The sequence below is a fragment of the Dromiciops gliroides genome, chromosome 3 (genome assembly GCF_019393635.1).
Source record: "Dromiciops gliroides isolate mDroGli1 chromosome 3, mDroGli1.pri, whole genome shotgun sequence".
Classification (NCBI taxonomy): domain Eukaryota; kingdom Metazoa; phylum Chordata; class Mammalia; order Microbiotheria; family Microbiotheriidae; genus Dromiciops; species Dromiciops gliroides.
In genome coordinates, this window is record NC_057863.1 from 87,004,439 (window position 1) to 87,026,800 (window position 22,362).

At 35.9% G+C, this 22,362-nt stretch overlaps 1 protein-coding gene across 3 annotated transcripts in view; it reads left to right on the forward strand.

The window, feature by feature from the left end:
- The window catches only part of RAPH1 (Ras association (RalGDS/AF-6) and pleckstrin homology domains 1), a 130,328-nt gene that overhangs the window by 65,072 nt on the left and 42,894 nt on the right, over positions 1-22,362 (forward strand). Inside the window, exons 5-8 of one of the 3 annotated variants that reach the window (XM_043991592.1) lie at positions 1,984-2,064; positions 8,811-8,885; positions 14,065-14,142; positions 16,396-16,555. In XM_043991592.1, the coding sequence (XP_043847527.1) occupies positions 1,984-2,064; positions 8,811-8,885; positions 14,065-14,142; positions 16,396-16,555 (394 nt within the window). The remainder of the gene's footprint in view (positions 1-1,983; positions 2,065-8,810; positions 8,886-14,064; positions 14,143-16,395; positions 16,556-22,362) is intronic. The other 2 variants (XM_043991593.1, XM_043991594.1) reach the window with 2 other exon arrangements.

Genomic DNA, 22,362 nt, shown 5'->3' on the forward strand with positions numbered 1-22,362 from the left:
AATTATTTCTGAGTTCTCTTAAAATCTAAATCCTATAATCCTATAACCACTGCTATCCCCTTATTTAATATACTTAATATTATTTACTCTTTTCTTCCTCACCCCTTTTCTCCTTTCCTTTTAACTTGCACTAACTTTTTAAAAAATATATATGTATTGGGGCAGCTAGGTGTCGCAATGGATAAAGCAACGGCCCTGGATTCAGGAGGACCTGAGTTCAAATCTGGCCTCAGACACTTGACACTTACTAGCTGTGTGACCCTGGGCAAGTCAGTTAACCCTCATTGCCCAGGGGGGAAAAAAAGGAAAAGAAATATATATATATATATATATAGCTTGAAACATTAAAGTTTTCTTGAATAGTATTTGGGAAACACTAACTTAAGCCATATAGGATACTTTGTTCCCTTTATATATTACTATTGTTTTTAAAATTATATACTGATGGGGCAGCTGGATGGCGCAGTGGATAAAGCACCTGCCCTGGATTCAGGAGTACCTGAGTTCAAATCCGGCCTCAGACACTTGACACTTGCTAGCTGTGTGACCCTAGGCAAGTCACTTAACCCCCATTGCCCCGCCAAAAAAATAAAAAATAAAAAATAAAATAAAAATAAAATAAAAAATTATATACTGATGAGATTCTTTGTGAGAGGCGGCATGGCATGGTGGATAAAACTAATCTCTCAGTAAAAAAGAAAAACATGCCTCTGATACAGCCTGGCTCTGTCATGCCAGAGGAGTCACTTCACCCTTCAGGAACCCAATGGAACTGTCTTTGTTTTTTGTTTTGTTTTTTGGGGCAATGAGGATTAAGTGACTTGCCCAGGGTCACACAGCTAGTAAGCATCAGGTGTCTGAGGCTGGATTTGAACTCAGGTCCTGAATCAAGGGCCAGTGCTTTATCCACTGCACCATCTAGCTGCCCCCAGAACTCTCTTAAAGCTCTAAGTTGCATATAATGTACTGATCTGCATTGGTAAAGAATATTTCTTCACCAGGAGTTTCCTACACCAGGGAAACTTAAGGTCAGCTCAGAAGGAAACTGATGCCTCAGATCTAAAACTGATAATCAGAGATTTATGGAAATGTTAACAATAATGTTATTTAATTATCTACATTCCCTCCCATTCTTTCTGTACTTCTCAATGTAATTGTGAGGGTGCACCTAGTACCATTGAATAATAGTAGCCTAAAAATATATAGTCCTGGTGTTGTTCATTTCACAAGTACGTAAGCAGCATCAAATGCAACCTCTCTGTGTTCATTAGCATGCATGCTATAGACTACCTCAATGATACTCAAATAATTATTTTGCTTATTTATATATGAAATAAATAATAATGAAGAACATCTGGTAGTTACAAAAGTAAGACCTGGGAGTGACTTAAGGTAGGTGAGATTTGTTCAAAGAGGGAGAACTTGCTAAACAAATAGCATGAAGTTAAGGTGAAATTGACCATGGCATGTTCTGTGGCCACAGAGACCAGTAGTAGAAACAAGGTCTAATTTGGGGAAATTGTTAGAGATTAAGTTAGGTAGGGAAGGATTGAGTTATAGAGAGTCTTGGATTTCAAACTTAGGAGTTTGGGTTCTATCTTATGGGCATTGAATCAGTCAAGGCTTTTGAACAGCTGAGTAGTATGAAGAAATTGGCATTTTAGAAAGAAGAGTATCAGTGTACAAAATGAATTGAATGGCAGAGAGACTAGAAATAGTGAGATCATTTGATAACCTTTTACAGTTGTCCATTCATGAAGTGATGAAGTCCTGGGATGATTTGGTGATAGTATTGGAAATTAAGGGGGTTTTGTTTGTTTTTACATGATAATAAGAAAGGTTACTACATCCATACAGGACCTTTTTTTTTCCCCATTTCCTATTCTTTTTAGTATTCATTTTCCTTCTTCCTACGTGATAATAAAAACTTGTCTTTTTCCACCTCTCCATATCTATCATTTTCTTCCTCCTGCATTTTCACAGCATTTTAGTTCTGTGGGATGTCCCAGCAAGCAGGCCAAGTATCATATTGACTTCACGGAAGAAGAGACTGAGCTAACTCCTGTAAGTTATTGTGTAACCAAGTCTATGACCCCCTACTTATATCTCAATAAGGAATGATCCCACTAAATCATACTGATGTTGAGCTATATTATCTGGTAATACAAGTTTTTTAATCTGTTTATACATGTCAGAATAAGTAAGCTGCAATTACTTTCGTGTACAGTATCTTGATTTTTTAATGATATTAAAAATACAGATATCGTGCCATATCCTTAAGAAGAGAAGTGCTGTTACTAGGCTGCTTACCACTTTTATGAAAACACGATACCCCATGCTACCCTCTGGCTTTTAAAAGTTATTATTTGGAAGATAAGGGAAGGAAAAAAGGAAAATAATCTGGTGTATGTATTAATCCAATCAGTTAACTTAAGGTTATACTACAATTCAGCTGGATGATTTGAGTGAAATTACTGCCTACTTAATACTGTTACTTTGCTGAAAAATAGAATTAATTCTGCTCTCCTCCTCAAATATACTTCCTTATCCTTTACTCTGTCATCATCTTGTGATGGCCTGAAATGTCCTTGGTGAGTAATAGAAGTACAGCACTCTAATTAGTTTGTACAAGTTCCAAAAATAAAATACATTTTTGGTAAATGTTTTGACTAATGTCTTCTAGGCTTTTATTTAAACAAAGTATTTATACAGAACGTATTTTATCCAGCTCATTTAATACTTCCTTTCATGGTTACTTTAGGTCAATAGTTATCATTTATTAAGTACTTAGTGTGTGCCAAGCATTGTGCTAAGCTTCTGGGGATACCAAATTAAAAAAAAGTGAAAATAGACTCTAATCTCCAGGAGCTTATTGTGATGAAAGTCCACATGCAAATAAATCTGCATATACAAGATATATACAGAATAGATGAAAAATTGTATTAGAAGGAGAAGACATTAGCAATATAGGAGGGACAAGGAAAGGCCTTTTGCAGAAGATAGGGTTTGAATTGAGTCTTGAAGGAATCCAGGGAAATTAGGAGTTAGATGTAAGGAGAGAGAGCATCCTAGGAATGGGTCACAGCCAGTGCAAAGGCACAGAGACTGGAGATGGAATGTTATTTTCCAGGGAACAAGTAGGCCAGTGTAACTATATTTTAGAGTGAAGAGGAGTCAAGAGTGAGATAGAAAGGTAGGAGAGGACCAGATTACGAAGAGCTTTGAATGCCAGAGGATTTTATATTTGATCTTGGAGGTAATAGGGAGCTACTGGAGTTTATTAAACATAGGTGTGGCATGGTCATACCTACTTTTTAGAAAAAACCACTTGTAGCTAAATAGAGAATAGACTGGAGCAAGAAAGACTTGAGGCAGAGAGACCAGTTAGAAGTCTATTGTAGGGGCAGCTAGGTAGCACAGTGGATAAACCACCAGCCTTGAAATCAGGAGTACCTGAGTTCAAATCCAGCCTCAGCCACTTGGCACTTACTAGCTGTGTGACCCTGGGCAAGTCACTTAACCCTCATTGCCCTGCAAAAAAAAAGAAGAAGAAGAAGAAGCCTATTGTAATAGTCCAGGCAAGAAATGATGAAGCCCTAGGGCTATCTCTGTATGATTAGAGAAAAATAAATGTATGTAAGAAATTCTCTGAAGGTAGAAATTACAAGATCTGGCAAGAGATTGGATATATTGAGTGAATAAGAATGAAGAGTCAATTATAGCACTGATATTACATACTTGGGTAACTAGAAATGATAGAGTCCTCTATAGTGCTAGGAAAATTTGGAAGGGAGGAGACTTAGGGAAAATATAATTAATTCTGTTTGGAGTATGTTGGGTTTAAGATGATAATGAAACATTCAGTTGGACATGATTGAGAAAGAGTTTTGAGATGAAAGAAAATTTGTTTATTATGAATCCAGAATTCCAGAGGGCACAGTGAAAGAGGCAAGCAGATTGCAGTGGGACATTTGGGGAAAGTAATTAAGATGGAGAGGCATGAGGGAGTCCAGATGTCAAGGGTGGACAATCGGGTTTGTGCAATCTGCAACTGGAGGTTCAGATCACTGGTATAGGGCAAGTCTAAGGGAATGGAAATACATTGACTATTGAATGGAATCTAGGCAGAACATCAGTGACTGGAGAGAATGTCATTAAGAGATTGAGAGAGAGAGAGAGACTATTGAAGGCTGAACCTCACACTTCCTGGTGGACAGAGATGTTGTATCCTGTAAGACCCAAAGAGGAGTTATTTCTTTTTTATAGTTGAGGAAACTGAGGCCCAGAGATGTTTAGTGACTTGGCCAAGGTATAGCAGTAATAAGATTTGAACCCAGGTCCTTTGACTCCAAATCAAGCACACATTTTTTTGTTGTTTGGTTGGGTTTTGGCGGGGGGGGGGGGGGGGGGGGGGGGCAGTAAGGATTAAGTGACTTGCCAAGGGTCACACAGCTAGTAAGTGTTAAGTGTCTGTGGTCAGATTTGAAGTCAGGTCCTCCTGAATCCAGGGCCGGTGCTTTATCCACTGCACCACCTTGCTGCCCCCTCCAGGACACTTCCTTACTAGGTACCAGGCACTGTGCTTAGGTGGTAGAAATGGGAAAAAAGCTAAACAGACCTTGCCCTCAGTGACCTCACATTCTAGTTATTAAAGAAGAAGGTATGCCCACATATAAATATATACAAATTGATACAAGATGATCACTAATGCGGGGTAGGGGGAGGTGTTTAGAAAGCCTTCATATAGAAAGCAGTGCTTGAAATGCATCTTGAAGGCATTTATAGACTCTCAGAAATAGAGGGGATGGGGGAGTGCATTCCAGGCATGATGGGCAGCCATTGCAGAACCCATATAGGAATCAGAATGCCATGTCTGAGGAGCATTGAGAAGGCCAGTTTGACTGGATTATATGTGGGACAGAACTCATCTTTAGTGACAGAAGGATAGGTTGGGGAGAGGTTACAAAGGCTTTTTAAAAACCAGACAAAGAAGTTAGAAGTATTGGGGAGCCACTGGAGTTTACTAATTAGAGGAGAGATATGGTCAGCCCTGTGCTTAAGGATGATCACTTTGGCAGCCATTTGGTGAATGGATGGAAGTGGTACAATAGAAAGAGAAAGACTGAGTAAGAAGCCATTGCAGTAATCTGGATCAGAAGAGAGAGGGAAGCAAAAGATAAGGAAAGAGAGAATCCAGGCTGGCGCTGAGGTGGTGAACCTAGGTTCCTGTGAAGATGATGCTGGGTTCATTGTTCAGTGTTCTCTATTACAGTTTCTTCTCTTAAACTATTTCCCTCTTTTAGTATTTAGTATATAACTTTATGATCAGTATTACTATCTCTCAAGCATAAATTACATATTATTGCCCCCTGGTGGTCAAGTAATATATACTGTATTTGTTAGTTTACTGACCAGAAAGTGCTAATTGAGCAAATCATTTGAGAAGATTTTAAGGAAAAATAGTGTCCAAGAAACTGAAAATGATGCTTGGATTTGTTTGTAATTTGAAACCATCAATCTTAATAAACTTATTTTATGCAGCTTTTTTGTTTGAGAGGTATCATAGGGCAATAAATAGAATAGCTGGACTTGGAGTCAAGAAGACCTGAGTTCAGTACTCTCTTCTGAATTTAGTGGGCCTATGACCTTCCTTACATGTGTGTAATTGCGTAAAACAAAACTGAACAAAAAGTTTTCTTCATTTCTTAAAATCAAGCACTGGTAGGTTCTACCAAGCTAGAAGGATTTTAAATATAAGCCTTGTGGCATTTAAGGACCAAATTGGCTAAGTATGGAGAGGCTCATTACCACAAGATTGGTTGCAAAGTGATGAATATTTTGGTCACAGCAAAGACCAAATCAACCCTAAGTCTAGTGCAACATCATTCAACCTTTGGACTGATGATGGTATAATTGTGGGAAAGGAAACAGAGGATATAAAAAAATCACAGTTTTTCAGATATCTATATAAAATAGTTTTAGTCTTCAGCTTTTTCCCTCTTATTAACCTTTTCTATAATCGTGTCTTGCCATTTGGGGCAGAAAAAGGAATATATACAGTTAATATATATTTTAATATTTATATATATGTTTTTATTTTTACTTAGAATTTAGCAAACATCAACAAATATGAACGTTTCAATATACAAAGAACAGAAGTTTATATACAAAATTAAGCTTCTGTTACATAATTGTTTTTTAAGTTTACATTAAATCAAACATAGTAGTAGTAACAAAACTACTCAGTTTGTCTAGTCCCTTCCTGAACTTCCCCTCTGTTTCTTCCCTTCTGTATGTATATATGTGTTTTATTTAATGTTTCATTGACAATTTTTTTCCTTTTTCTTTAATCATGATCATGATCTCCCCCACTACTATTACCCCCTCCAAAAATGTGGAAGCCTTCCCTTATAACAAATAAGCATAGTCAAACAAAGCAAAACCTTTTGGCCATGTCTGAGAATGTATATTTCATTTTGTACCTCTAATTCACTGCCTCTCTGCCAAGACATGAGAAATATTCATTATGGTCAGTCTCCTAGAGTTGTGAGAGGGGGTATTATATCAATCCAGAGTTTTTAAGTCTCAAAATAATTTTCCTTTAGACTGTATAAAATGTTCTCCTGTTTTTTACTAACTTTGCTTTGTATTAGTCATGTAAGTTTTCTGAGACTTTTTTGAATCTATCATATTCATAATTTCATACAGTGTAATAGCTCATTATAGTGTAATAAATGTATTGCAATACAACAGATAACATTATTTGTTTAGCCATTCCCCATTGATAGACACTCACTTTTGTTTCTTGTTCTTTGCTACAACAAAAAAAGAACTGTTTTAGGTATTTTCATACATATGGGTCTTTCCCTCTGTCTGACCTTTTTGTTCATATGTTTGTGTATGCATGTGGCAAGGAGTGGTATCACTGAGTTCAAAGAGTATATGTATTTTAGTGATTTTTTTTTAGTACATTTCCAAATTTCTTTCTAATATTGTACCTTTGTGCCTATCCTACCCCAACAGTTTCCATTTTCTTCATCTTTGCCAATCTAATGTGTGTGAGGTAGAAATTTAACAGTCATTTTAATTTGTTTTCTCTTATTCTGTGTGATTTGAAGCATTTTTCATATGATTGTCAATGGCCTGCATTTCTTCTTTAGAAAACAGCCTGTTCATATCTTGATCTTTTGTACTTGTAACAGTTCCCTCTATATCTTGTATATTGGACTTTTCTCAGAAAAATTTGCTGCAAAGATTTTTTTACTCCAGTTAACTGTTTTCTTTCTAATTCTAACTATTGATGTTGCTTGTGCAAAAATCTTTCAATTTAATGTAATACAAATGACAATTTTACCTTTTCTGTTCTCTCTCTCCTTTGTTTGGTAATGAAATTTGGGGGGAGTATATATTCAGAAATGATGGTAAAATAAAAAGACAACAGTAAAAAATATAAACTTTTTAACATACCTCTATGTGGTCTGTATCCGTCAATCAGTGGAAAAATATGTATAAGAATTATACAGTATGAAAAGGCATAGAAAATAGAAAGGCAGTGATCTATAATCCGGTTCTGGGGTGGAGATGATTGATCCGTCTAAATAATTGAGGAATTCTACAAAAACCAATTTAGGAGTGAAAGGCTCTCAGATCTAGGTGCTCAGGAAAGGTGCTCAGATGTCATCTAGTTCAAACCCTTGTTTTTGTAGATAAGAGGATGATCTTGCAGTAGGTCACACAGGCAATAGTTATCGGAGCCAGGATTTGAACTTGGGTCTTCTGACTCCAAATCCAGCTGTCTTTCTACTGCTTCATGTTTTGAGCATTGTGTTTTGATAAGTGTAAATTTTTAGGAAAATGTTTAGAAATAAGATATGAGGGAGATAGAAAATTGTTTTTAAAGAAAAAAGTTAAGCAATTTCCATTTTTTATATTAGTAAACCATATTTTTTCCCCATGACCAGGTACATTATGATACTGATTACAATGAAAACAACTGGTTACTACAGCTGTTTACATTGAAATTTGCTAACACTGCTGTCCTCCTACCTTCAAATGATTTTTTTTTCTGTATAAGATTAGATTTGTTTGGAAGATTCCAAATTGGGGGAAAGTCACTGCAACACACATTAAAACATAGTAAGAGAATAAAAATATAAACTCGTTGCAGTCTCATTGGGGCAACCTTAAATTATAGGATATTTTTAAATAAAACAGTTCTATTAACTGTTCTAGAAAGAATGCTGATGTGGAAATCAAGGACTTGGAGTTTCCTTTAACCATGGGACTTTTGAGGTAATCATAAATATTCCTGAAGGATTCTTAAAATTTTAATTTATTACCATTATTCAACATATACATATTTGTACTATGTGGATATAGTACTTGACAACTTTACCAGATCGTAATCGTTTATTTGCCCAGTGGCCTTTAGGGTAATCCACTTTTTTTTTTTTTAAGATGAGGAGAAAGCAGCAGTGACCATTATCTGGAAACTGCCTACTTTGTGGATATAGTCTCAGTCAGTTTAGAAGTATAGGGAACTTGGGGGCAGCTAGGTGGCACAGAGGATAAAGCACCAGCCCTGGAGTCAGGAGGACCTGAGTTCAAATATGGCCTCAGCCACTTGACACTTACTAGCTGTGTGACCCTGGGCAAGTCACTTAACCCTCATTGCCCCACCCCCCCAAAAAAGTATAGGGAACTTAAAGAAGGACATTCTTGCTTTGTCTGTTTATTATTTACTCATTTTTTTTAAGCACACAAAGCCTACACTGACTCCTTTTGCCTTTTTTTCTCTCTTTCTGCACAAGCACTCCTATCTGGACAGGGAAACCTCCCTCCTTCTGAGAAACATTGCAGGAAAACCTTCTCATTTGCTGACCAAGGTGATGCTTCTTCTTTCTGCCTGCATGTGACTGTTGCTTTGAGGGAGGATACAGTTCCCATAACTTAGATGTGCTCTTGGATTGTTGCTTTCTTGTTGTAGCACCTTTGTCTTTAGTAGATTGACTTTTTCTTCAATTGAAGGCAATTATTCAATATTAATAACTCCTGGTTAGAAAGATTTTTTAAGAAATTATCTCAAATTCTCCAATAGCTTTTCACTCAGCTTTCTAATATTCATAATGGCCGGCATTCATCACATATGTATTGTAACATGAATAATTTCTTTAACTTCTTTCAAAGCTTTTTGGTGTTTTAGCACCCTTTCTAATATAATAGTTTTATTCTTTTCAAGTCTAACACATATTGTATTCTATACGGTAGTTCATTTTCATTTATCTGTTGGTAGGATTATCCCTACAGCACTTTTTCTGTCAAATCTTGCTTTCAAAATCTTATTTCTATTATTACCAATACTACTTCTGTTTTTTACTTAAACAAAATCTTGATTTACTCTAGCCAAGCATGAGCAAGAAGGAAAGTCTGTAACGTTTTATTACTTAATTCTACATCCTCAAGAATATGTAAACCTGGAACTAGTCTGACCAAAGCTAGATTTCCTTTGGACTTGTGTTTTGCCTCTTTCTGAGAGGTAATGATTTCTGTTTCCATCACTGAATTAGGAACTGGACAGCCTTACAGTGTAAATTCCGTTTTTGATTTTAAAATATCATGAATTCCCAGGATAGCAGTTAAATTGTACTCTGTAAGTATAAAATTATTTAGAAATCAAATAATTTTTTAAAATTACGTTCCCTTTTAGATTTGGACACAACTGACCCATGTCATTGAGAATTATATTTAGCTACAGTTAGCCACTTAGAATATACTTGTCACATTTCTTAGATATAAATTTGAAGCACTTGTATTAAGGTTGATTAAAATAAGGATTAAAAACATTTCTGTAAAGTGTAGTGTACTTATCAGACCTCTGCCAGACAGTATAATTACAATAACAGATACCTCTGCCCAGATTGAATGGTATTAACATCCAGAAAGTACCCCCTATCACTGTTCCTTTTTTATAATGCCACTGCTAACAAATTACCCTCCTTTGACCATTTCTAAGTTGCAGAAATAGTTAATTCTGAGGAATAACCTTTAAAAATGAAGTACTAGTCATTTTCCTTATCAGGAATAGCAGTGCCCTCCATTTGTATTGTCATGATACTAATAGGCAGAGAAAAATAATAACAATAATAATAATGTTCAATTGTTTCAGTTGTGTCCAACTCTTTGTGACCCCATTTGGGTTTTTTTTTTTTTTGCAAAGATACTGTTTGCCATTTCCTTCTCCAGCTCCTTTTACAAATGAGGAAACTAGGGCAAACAGGGTTAAGTGACTTGGCCAGGGTCACACAGGTACTAAGTGTCTGAGGCCAGATTTTGAACTAAGGAAGATGAGTCTTCCTGACTTCCAGGCCTGGCATTATCCACTGCGCCACCTAGCGGTAATAGTAATAATAGCTTACATTTATATAGCACTTGAAGTTTTGCAAAGTGCTTTACAAATATTATTTCATCTGATCCTCACAATAACTCTGGGTGGTAGGTGCTATTATTATCCCCATTTTGTAAGGCAAAGAGAGTTTGTGGATTGTCCAGGGTTACATAACAAGTAAATAACTGAGGCTGTTTGAACATAGGCTTCCTTTATCCACTGTACCTAACTGCTTCTGGATCTGTGGCTGCATTCCTGATTCTGCCACCCTGTGTGATCCCAGATGTCATTATCATATTAGTAGTTTATCCTTTATCAGTGACTGAAAAAAAGACATTAACCCCCCAAAAATGGCCATTCTTGGCCTTCCTATTTTCCTCTGCTTTAGGGAAGGCATTCAGACTACTATTGTATGCCTCGGTCTCATAAACTTCTCATTGTGAATATCCTGTCTTTGAACTCTCTGTTGATGTGGCATTTAATTTCAGATACTGGGCAGTCAGTGATATCCATCAGGCATGTGACTGCTTTGGGAATTTGATATATTCATCAAACCTTGAGGCATATTAATTCAACTCTCTTATTTTAGTCTGATTTGTTCTTGGGTTGGTGATCTGAAGAATTAGTGACCTCAAACTTTCTCTTTCCATTTCCTTTGGTTATTGTTGCTTTTTCTCAGAATTTTCAAATTTTTTACAAAAAAGAAAATGCTAGAGAGCTTTACAGCATTTTTATCGACAGCATTATAATCAAGAGATTTCCACCCAGTTTTTGTCTTTAATGCAAATTGGAGGTGGTTTGGTTTTTGACAGTCTTTGATAGCTATGAAAGGAATTTTTCAGGAGACAATGGCTTCCTTTTTCTGTTAAGAAAAGAAGGTAAGGTTATTTTTGTCTATGTAACTAACTGTTACATATGCTTAGGATGACCAAAAGCATGAAATAAGAGAGGAACCAAGACAAAGTATGAGAGACTTTAGACTCTAATATGTAGTATGGTGTTGTTGTTGCTGCTGCTGCTGCTATTTTTCTCTGGTATTTGGGGAGGCACATTGTCAATAAAAAGATATTGGGGGGGGCAGCTAGGTTGCACAGTGGATAGAGCACCGGCCCTGGATTCAGGAAGACCTGAGTTCAAATCCTACCTTAGAAACTTGACACTAGCTGTGTGACCCTAGGCAAGTCACTTAAACCCAATTGCCTCACCAAAAAAAAAAAAAAAAAAAGATATTGGGAAAAAATCAACACAAATTAGGGAAGCCTAGACTTAAAGCTAGAAGGCATCTTGTAGTTCAAGCCTCTCATTTTACAAATGAGGAAAATAAATCCCAGAAAAAAGGAATGGCCTGGCCAAAACTCACACCAGTGGTAACTGAGCTAAGGATTCAAACCCAGTTCTTGGGACTCTGAGAAAGGTTGCCTGATTTACAGGGTCTCATGTACCTAATAGATAGTAGTTAGAATTTGAACCCGTGTTCTCTGATCTCATATCAGTCTTTTTTCTACTTCACCATGCCTTAGAAATAACTAAACATAGTTTTTCATGGCTCTTGTTAAGTGTGTGTGTGTGTGTGTGTGTGTGTGTGTGTGTGTATCAGCTCTTTTAAGTGTTTTAATCAAAACTCATCATCAGTGAGTATTTACTAACCAGTCTTTTGGTACTGTGTTGTATTATGTATCTTCTTACTCTTTTTATGAAATGTGACAAAATTTGTGTGATGAATTCTTTTCCTTTCCTATGTGAAGTCTTGTTCACTTTCCAAAGGCAAGAAACATTATTGTGACCTGATAATTGTAGGCAAAACATGCCCTCTAAAGCAGAGAAGTATTTTTAAACACATTGCTTGAGAAGCACAGAAAAATATTAACTAACCTAAGGATTTCATATAAACATTTTCGTATACAATTTTGCCCCACTGTTGAAGTTGAATTTTAAGTATCTTCCATTAAAATATACAATGAAGAGTCAGCTATATTTTACTGATTTATTTGCATGAATGAGTCAATCTTTTCATTAAATGAGCATACCTTTACCAAAAAAAATCAATCTTATCTTGCACCTCAGCACCTTCAAAATAAAATGCTCTCTTCTTTGCCGAGCTGGGTTTTCAGATTGCATTTCAGGTGAGCTTTAAAAGCTTTTGTTAATTCACCAGCTTCTTTTCAAGGATCAGATTCCTAGTGAACAAGCCCACTGCTCTCCCAGTTTACTTGTTTCTCTTACTATCTAACAGAGTAGTAAATACAAAACGTGAAATGAGGGAGGCAGCCCAGGGTGTGGAATGATGCAGGTAAAGAAGAAAGAAGTGCTCTTAAGGAGTTAGGTGCAGTCGACTTATGTCTAGGATAGGGGCTTTAGCTACCAGGGAAATTTTGTGCAAAGGCATGGGATTGATCTATCAAACATAGCAGACTTTCATTGGCCTGAAGTTTAAAGAAGAACAATATATGGATTGTTTTTGGAGCCAAGTACTTTAATAGAAACTTTATTTAACCACTGTTCTGAAGGTCTTAGCTCTACTTACTAACTGTAATCTAGGTTGTATTTGGGACAGAAGTCAATTGGGAATAAGAAGTAAGGTAAGTGGAGAGGAGCCAGTGAAATTGAAAAGTTTGTTTGGGCTTTGTTCCTCTTAAATCCTATATTAAGTAATGAAATTACTTAATTTTTCTTTAGATGCCTCACCTATGTGAGACCTTAGAGATTTTAAAATCATCCTTTACTAACAAAAGTTTTGTTTTTTGGGTTGGGTGTGTTTTGATTTTTTAATTTAGAGGTTACTGCTATAGTGTTAATATGGCCTATTCTCAGAAATTACAAGTATGAATGTCGGAGTTTAAAATGTTCTTTTAGCAAAACTAGAAAAATGTTTAAACTATATATTTAATTTTTGGTCATTTTAATCTAATATTTTGGGAACTTCTTAGAGACACTTACCTAAGAAGTTCCCAAAACACATAGGATAAATACAGATCAGCTGGAATTTATTAACATGGAGTACAACTGTCTTACAAAGTTAAGAACTTTAAAAGCAGGGGAAAAATCTAGGTCCTCTTTTTATATAACAGACTAAATTTATATTTGTTTTCTTTTTAGAATGAAAATATACCTGTATTGTAGTTTTCATACTCATTATTTTAAAAGACAGACATTACTTTTTCCTATAAATATGGTTTCTTAGGAATGCTATATCAATATAACTGAAAAAAAAAACAGCTAAAATTTAGCTGCTCTCCTTTGCAATGGGTTAAATTCAGAGAGATTGCATTAAGGGCAAAAATTTATTAGCAAACAAGATCTGTACTATGCTTTAGCTTTTAATTTCCTGAGTCCATATGTTCCCCCATAACTAAACTATATGGTCTTCATATGTTAATTAAGTAAAATTTAGCATAATCTTAGAATATATATATTTAACCTCCATACTAAAAACTAATTCATTTTGGTGACTGAACCTAGTCTGTAGGACAGGATACATTTTGTTAAAAGCTGTCCTCTGTAATAGCCATCCATATTTTCATTTTTTTCTTTCAGAATATATATTCTGTACATGGGAAAATTGCATAATTTTAAAAATTCATTCCCCAAACTAATCCTTAAGCATTTTTTTAAAGCCTAAATTTCAAAATATTTTCTAATCCTCTGGGACTTTATTTAACTCAATTGTTTTGTGTTCACAGGAAGAACAGGCAGCCAAGGTAAAGGCAGAGAAGATCCGAGTGGCCCTGGAGAAGATTAAGGAAGCCCAAGTGAAGAAGGTGGCCTGGGGCTTCTTACTGATATGGGGTTTTACTAATTTATAAAATGTCTGCCTTGATATAATGGATTTAGGGGATATCTTATTAAAGAAAATAAGTTTAAAGTTTTTCTGAACTAAATATTGCTTGAGACCAGCCTAATCTCAATTAGAATAGTAGCTTGGTTCAGTTTCAGCCTTGTGTGCTTCAGTACAATCCTTATAGATAAAAATCAAATACGACAGCAGTAGGATTGTTGACAGTTCAATTCCGTAAACATCAAGTACCTACTATGTGCCAGACACTGTGCTAGGCGATGGAACAAGCAAATTAAAATAATTTCTATGGGACTGTGAAGTATTTGCTTCTGTATTTCATTTTTTTTTAATTGCTTCCACCATTCTTTTAAAATAGAAGACAAGAATCTCCAGAGATTCTTAGGAAACTGTCAAGTTGCTATTTGATATATTTCACAGAAAACTAGAAATATGACTACAAATGCAGTAGTTGCTAAAGAACAGGAGCCTCCTTTATATGACATTTACACATGTTTCTGCTTTTTAAAATGTTGGGGGGGGGGGGTTCAGCCCTTATTTAGTTTCTCCATATTGTTTTAGAAACTCTCCACAGTGCCAGCTCTAATATCAACTTCAAATATTCTCCTGCTTATTTCAAACCAGACTTGTTATTTAGGATTTTTTTCCTTCTCTTGAACCATAAAGAAAACACAGCCCAAGAAAAATTAAAGAAGTATATTTGTCAACTGTGTCAGAATGGCATGGAAGTAGAAGTGTGGTCAGTTAGCCAGGGGACTATAAAGCTGTGGTAGGGTCTGTCTACCAAGCTGAAAGGCCTAGAGAGCCTAGCTAAGGTCAAGAGGCTTCTCAGAAGAGAAGGTAATGAATATTCTGAGAAATGGCAATGTGTGTAACTATTAACTAAAGCATTAGTGATGCTTAGACCATCACAGTCACAGACCTTTTGAAGTAATGGATGTTAATTATGGGGGGTGGAGGGACTTCTCAGACCATTTATCACATTAGCCAGTTTGGAACTCTTAAAAGGCTTGCTAAATTTATGTAATTGATTAGGTATATGTGCCTTGCAGATGTTAATGGCCAACAAATATTGTTTCATCTGTTAGCAATACCTCTCTCTTTTCTCCTGATTGCTCAAGATCACTAAGCAAAGATAACAGAAGCATGTGCCTGTATCATTTCACTTGATGACCTTTAGGCAAATGTTATTTTTCTTGACTAAAATTTTAATATACCTTTCTAGTTAATACTTTTCTAGTTATTGCAACAATTTCAGCAAACTTTACAAAGTGCCTGCATTATGTACAGTAGTGTGCTCAGTGCTGGAGATATAGAGAGTCTTTAAAAGGAACGGATGATATTGCATTGGGGAGGTAAAACCTGTACCAACAAACAAGTATAAACAAACTCATTTAAAGGGAAAGAACAATTAAAATGGGGCAGTTCAGGGAAGACTTCTCAGAGGAGGTGGCCCCAATCTGAACCTTGAAGGAAGGTAAGGATTCCAAGGAGCCAGAATTTGATGAGGGAATGCAGTCAAGACACATGGAACACCTTGTGCAAATGTATAGAAGAGATAAGATGGAAAGTTGAGGAAATGGCTAGCAGTTCATGAAGATAACTTTCTTAATTTTCAACCAAAACATGTACATTTTTTTAAAAGCCTTGGAATAATTCAAAAATACATACTGTAAGAATCCCTTTTATTTTAAGATTTTTGCCCCACTACCTTGTTTTAAACTCTGTATCCTTTTTTCTTTGGATAGAATTACTGGTAGGCCTGCCATTATTTTCACTCTTTTCCTCCTCCAGCAAACAACAAAAACCTCATTTCTTCCATTTAGTTGATCCCTGCCAGATGTTAGGAGGCAGATAAGCCAATAAAGGACAAGGATGGTAAAGGTGGTTGTTGTTGATGTTGTTTTAAAGGGTTTTTTGGTTTGTTTTTCTTTTTAAGAAGCAGCCTGGTATACTAGAAAGAATGCTGGTTTACAAGGCTTCTAACCCTTGTCCCACAGTTTTGATTTTGGCTGAGGCTCTTTGAACCTTAGTTTCTTCATCCACAAAACGGGAATAATAAAACATCATAGGATTACTATGAAACTCAAATGAGATAGTATATGAATGTATGTTTATTTTATATGCATTGAATACAAAAAGTTTAATTTTTATTAGATACTGTTGCTAATAAAGAGTGACTTTCATGTTTTTTTAACTTTTTTCTTATCTGTTACAGCTTGTAATTAGAGTCCACATGTCTGATGACAGCTCCAAAACAATGATGGTAGACGAGAGGCAGACAGTGAGACAAGTACTGGATAACCTGATGGACAAGTCACACTGTGGCTATAGCTTAGACTGGTCACTAGTAGAAACCATCTCCGAATTACAAATGGGTTAGTAATTTTGGTGTACTAGTCTTTTATATCTTTGTAGATTCAGTTGTCTTTGTATCTATAAAAGCATTCTTTTAAAATCCTTTTTATTGTTATAAATTTAGTTGCAATTTTTTCATAATTTGGATAGCATCTGATTTGTCTGTTGCTTAGATTATAATATAATATAAGTGGGGGCAGCTAGGTGGTGCAGTGGATAAAGCACTGGCCCTGGATTCAGGAGGACCTGAGTTCAAATCTGACCTTGGACACTTGACACTTACTAGCTGTGTGACCCTGGGCAAGTCACTTAACCCTCATTGCCCCACAAACAAACAAAAAGGAGAATAATATAAGATTATAATCTATACAATTTCACTCGTGGCTTTGCTTTATTGTGGACAGAGCAAAATATGTAAAACACTATTTTTTCTTAGAATTGTGTACAATTGACCAGTCATTTCATCCTACTACAATTATGCTCATGTTGCTTATGTCTGATTCTTTCAGAGGTAAATAGAAACCCTCTTAATGGTTTTAGACAGTTTTATTGACTAAATTTCCTATGATCTATAAGTTTCATATAGGAGCCTTTTGTTGTTAAATTCAACACTAAGAGTATGAAAAAGGTCTTATATCAAAAGTGTTTTTGTATTAATTGTGGTGTTAGATTTCTAAAGTTATCCTGACTCCATTGATGCATACATTTAATTTCACCTCATTTTTTGTTATTTTATTAATTTTATTCTATTGCTGTTGCTATTGTGCTCTTAAAATTTTCACTTTTCTCAAGTAAATAATCTAAGTTCAGGAATTCACCAACATATTTGAAATTTATCCTGGTAACATCGACTCACAAATAACTCTTTATCTGAACCTTAAATATTTCAGTTAATAAAGCTCATCTAAAATTAAGTGATAGTGTTAGGAATGTTTCCTATAGCAGAAATATAACAAGGTACTCCTGTATATCTACATTTATATAGACATGACATCCCTAGATTCTTGCTGTTTTTAAGTGTTTCAAAGAAAGGAAACAAATAACTCTTCCAATCAAATACAACATGTGGAGTTTTTAAATACATAGCATATTTGTGTCACTATGATTTTTCACTTTCTAGTTTTAATTTTCCCAAATGTAGAATGGGGATTGTACTGGTCAAATACAATAATACTACCACCTTCCATTTGTACAATATTTTTTTTTTTACTTTCCAGAGAGCTTTTATATATATTATTTTATCTAGTCTCAAAACAGCCCTGTGAGAAGGCAGGTATAGTTTGACAGAAGAGAGAAAAAGAGGATCAGATTGGCATATACTAGCGAATTGACAGTTGGGAGGTAATAAAATAAAAACTAGAACCCAGATTTCCTGATTCCTAATCCAATATTATTTCTGTATCAAAGAATTCTTAGTTCATTAGTTAATTATTTTAAACTTGAATATTGTGTCATTGAATCATTTTAAATAGGACTTGATTTAGAACTACAAATCATCTGAAAATTTGAAAAAGTTTAATGTAAGCATGTTAATAACCCCATTTGTCTCCCATGAATTCTTTGAAAAACATTTTAATTTTAATGAGAGGGATTTAGAAGTTACTGTTAGTGCGTTTTAAATCACATACAGGAAAATTTTTTTAGGAATGTGTTAATAATACTCAAAATGATCCATTATGTACAAATAAAACCATAAAAGGTTTGGGTGAAATGTAAATAAACTTGTTCACCAGGTACCAGTATATTTGCAAAAGGGAGCATTCCTTTGGAAGATGGGTGTTGAAGACAAAAGTAGTTTCTAGCTTAATATAAGGAAGAATCTTCTAACAATTAGATCTGCCAAAAAGTAAAATGGATTGTCTCTAGACAGTCCAATAAGCTGTTAGCTACAGAAGTATTCAAACAGAAACCACATGTTGGAAATATATAGCTATGGGGCAGCTAGGTGGTGCAGTGGATGAAGTACCGGCCCTGGGTTCAGGTAGGACCTGAGTTCAAATCCAGCATCAGATACTTGCCACTTACTAGCTATGTGACCCTAGGCAAGTCACTTAATCCTCATTGCCTTGCCAAAAAAAAAAAAAAGAAATATATAGCTGAACATGGTGTTGCAAGGCTAAGGCTAGTGGGTCACTTGAATTTGGAAATTCTCAGCAGTAGTGAGGCTAAAATTGGTTTAGTGTCCTTATGAGTCTAGCACCAATATGGTGACATCCTGGAAGCAGGGGAGTCACAAAGCTTACTGAAGAGAAGTGAACTGGCCCAGGCCAGAAATGGAGCCAGTTAAAGCTTCTATGCCAATAATCAGCAGACTGGCCCTTCAAGAAGCACCTTTACTTCTAGCCTGTATAAGATACAAGGCCCCAAAACAAAATAAAAACAAAAAACCATGAATGGTTACATAAAGGATTGCCACGTTAGTTGGGAATTGAGGCTAATTCTCGTGATACATGATTTTATAAAATATTTCACTCTAAACTACTGTGCTTTTAATCCCAAAAGATGGTTCCAGTAAATAGATTTTTTTAAAGATTTCAATAAATTCATGGATAACAGACCCATACTGGTTTGCCTGGGGAAAATATGATTTGAGCACATTTCTAATCTGTGAAATTGATATCAGAGTAGAAAACTGTCTTTGTAGAACATTTCCCTATGTTCCCATAAGAATATGGATGGATATAGCTAGCACAGTAGGGCAGTTCTCATATTCTTAATACTTTAAAATTCTAGAAGATTGAAGATTTCACCAGTGGATTGATGTCTTCCACGGATACATTTCATGAGTTAATTTGGCCAAAACATTCATTACTTAATGACCACCAGTCCTCTTGTGATAAATGAGTGGATCTTTTTAACTTGGTTCTCCAGATTCAGTTCTCACATGCAGCTCTGTGCGTGCTGCATTAGCATAGCCCTTGAAAACCTGAGCCAGATTATTGGCATTCCACAGAGCAACTGCAGACTGGGAAGGAAAGTGCCCCCTATTCCTATACATCCTGGCCCTGTGAGTCAGGGAGGATGGGAGAAGGATCCTGCACCTGGCTCCAAACCCTAGCTCTGCTCTTCACTGGGAATCTCCAGGACCCGGGTTCAGCTCCTTCCTCGGCCACTTCCTGGCCTTGCGGCCCTAGGCAATTCCCTCAGCCTCCCAGCTTTCACTTCCTCAGCAATCAAATGGAGATGATACTGGCACCGTAGATGGTGGTTGTGAGAAGGAAATAAGAGCATGTGTGAAGTGCTTCGCAAACCATAAAACACTCTGAGTGTTGTCTTTGTTGTTACTCTTGTGTGGCCACGGGCCTGTCAAGGGTTGGACTAGACTGCCTCCAGGCCTAATGATGAGCTTGTAATGGAGGAAGTCCACAACACAACACGGACGAATAAAGTCTCTTACTAGAAATTACCCTCTATTGAAGCTGAGTCCAGTGTAAATGGCATAGTGGACGGAGCTCTGGACTTGGGAGTCAGGAAGACCAGAGTTAAAGTGCTGCCTTAGCAACTAACTTAATTGTGTGAACCTGGGAGAGGCGCTCAGCTTCCCACTGCTTCTTTTTCCTCATCAATAAAATGGACATAAATAATAGCAACTGGGGCAGCTAGGTGGCGCAGTGGATAAAGCACCAGCCCTGGATTCAGGAGGACCTGAGTTCAAATCCGGCCTCAGACACTTGACATTTACTAGCTGTGTGACCCTGGGCAAGTCACTTAACCCCAATTGCCTTACCAAAAAAAAAAAAATAATAATAATAATGGCGACTACTTTGAAAAAGGGTTCTGTAAGTTCAGATGTGATCATTTAAAGTGCTTTGCAAACTTTTAAAGTACTATGTAATATTAGCTATTATTATTACCCCTGAATTAATAAATAATTCCAAAGTAAATACTCACTTTCAAGGAAACTAATCTTCTAAGTTTTTCCCTCCAAAAGTTTTTACCCTCCATTATTGCCTTACCTTTTTATTTAAATAGCTCTAGTTAAAGTTGCTAGTGACTATTGATTTTTTCTTTTTATCCTTTGGAAATTAGTTTAGATGAGAGAATCTCATTAGCCTCTTTTTTTTCCTTTTATGTATAGTTGGTGGTGAGTATTGAGTATTGTTAAAAGTCAATGCTATAGGGGCAGCTAGGTGGCGCAGTGGATAGAGCACTAGCCCTGGATTCAGGAAGACCTGAGTTCAAATCTGGCCTCAGACACTTTACACTTACTAGCTGTGTGACTCTGGGCAAGTCACTTAACCCCAGTTGCTTCATCAAAAAACAAACAAACAAAAATTCAGTGCTATAATTTACTAATTTTCGAGGTATAGATCAATGGGTCAATAATTTTTAAAGCACCTTCCATGTATCAGACACAGGGTTAGGCACTGGTGATAAATACAAAGACAAAAATGAAATGGGCCCTGCCTTCAAGGAGTTTATATTCTATCAGGGAAGGTAACGTAATTGTATAAGTATATAAAAATAAATGCAAGGTAATTTTTGCAGGAGGGAGGCACTGGTGGATTAAGTACTGCCTTATATACAATATGCTGCTTGAGATGAACTTAGAATGAAACTAGTGGATTCTAAGAGGCAAAGGTAATGAGAGAATGCATTTGAATTGGTGTCTCACCTAAATCCAAAATCATATGAAATAAGTTTTTATTTAAAATGGCAATACTATAAAATATATTTTAATATCCTCATGGTAGGAATATTACTAATACTAATATGCCTTTATTGATCCAAAAACCAAGTTGCTATGAGAAATGTAAATATGGGTTCTGGTCTTAGAAGGAATTAAAGATTAAGTATTCATACCCCATACACAAACCAGCTTTTAATTTGGAAAGGTTTTTCGAGCAGCCTTTTAAACTGACATTTCTTCTTCCATCATTCCTATACATCTATCAGCTGCCTTATGCTATTTTTTTTTTTAGTGAGGCAATTGGGGTTAAGTGACTTGCCCAGGGTCACACAGCTAGTAAGTGTTAGGTGTCTAAGGCCAGATTTAAACTCAGGTACTCCTGACTCCAGGGCCGGTGCTCTATCCACTGTGCCACCTAGCTGCCCCTGCCTTATACTATTATTTATTTATAATAAAATTTCCTTGTTTACTTATTTTTTAAGCAGAAAATCTTATCTTGGGAGATTATCTCAACTTTATAAGAACTGAATATTTCTGCTAACCATGTATGATGATTTATTTCATTAAACTGGCAATAGTTGCTTCAACCACAGTGCATTGTAGTGGGTTTATATTATTTATGCTGTCACTTGCTCCACAAAATTTCATAAAATTTTAATGAAAATCATATTTTGTATGGTTATGTTTTGAGAGGAGGAAGACCTGACTGACAAGTGTCTAATACTTAGAATGAGATGCCTTTTCATTATTCATAGATATTTATTTGTCTATTGTGTATGTTATTATATACCCTGATTATGTCTAAATGTGTAACACTTGTTTCTGCAACTTAAAGTTGGGAACATTTTTTGTTTTTGTTTAAGACATAGTGTTTTGAAGGTAGGCTTAAAATCCATTTTAATACTCCCATATTAAGGTTATAATGAATCTAAGGTTACATTGAGCACTTCATCTAAAATTAAGCTACCTTTCTTTTAGATAGTAATCCACATTCACTTAATAAATTGTTGGCTATTCTTATGTTTCATTCCACACTAGCCAAACATCATTCCTCCTGAATACTGGCTCCTTCTGGGGCCCAGTGGATAGAGCACCGGCCCTGGAGTCAGGAGTACCTGAGTTCAAATCTGGCCTCAGACACCTAATACTTACTAGCTGTGTGACCCTGGGCGAGTCACCCCAATTGCCTCACTAAAA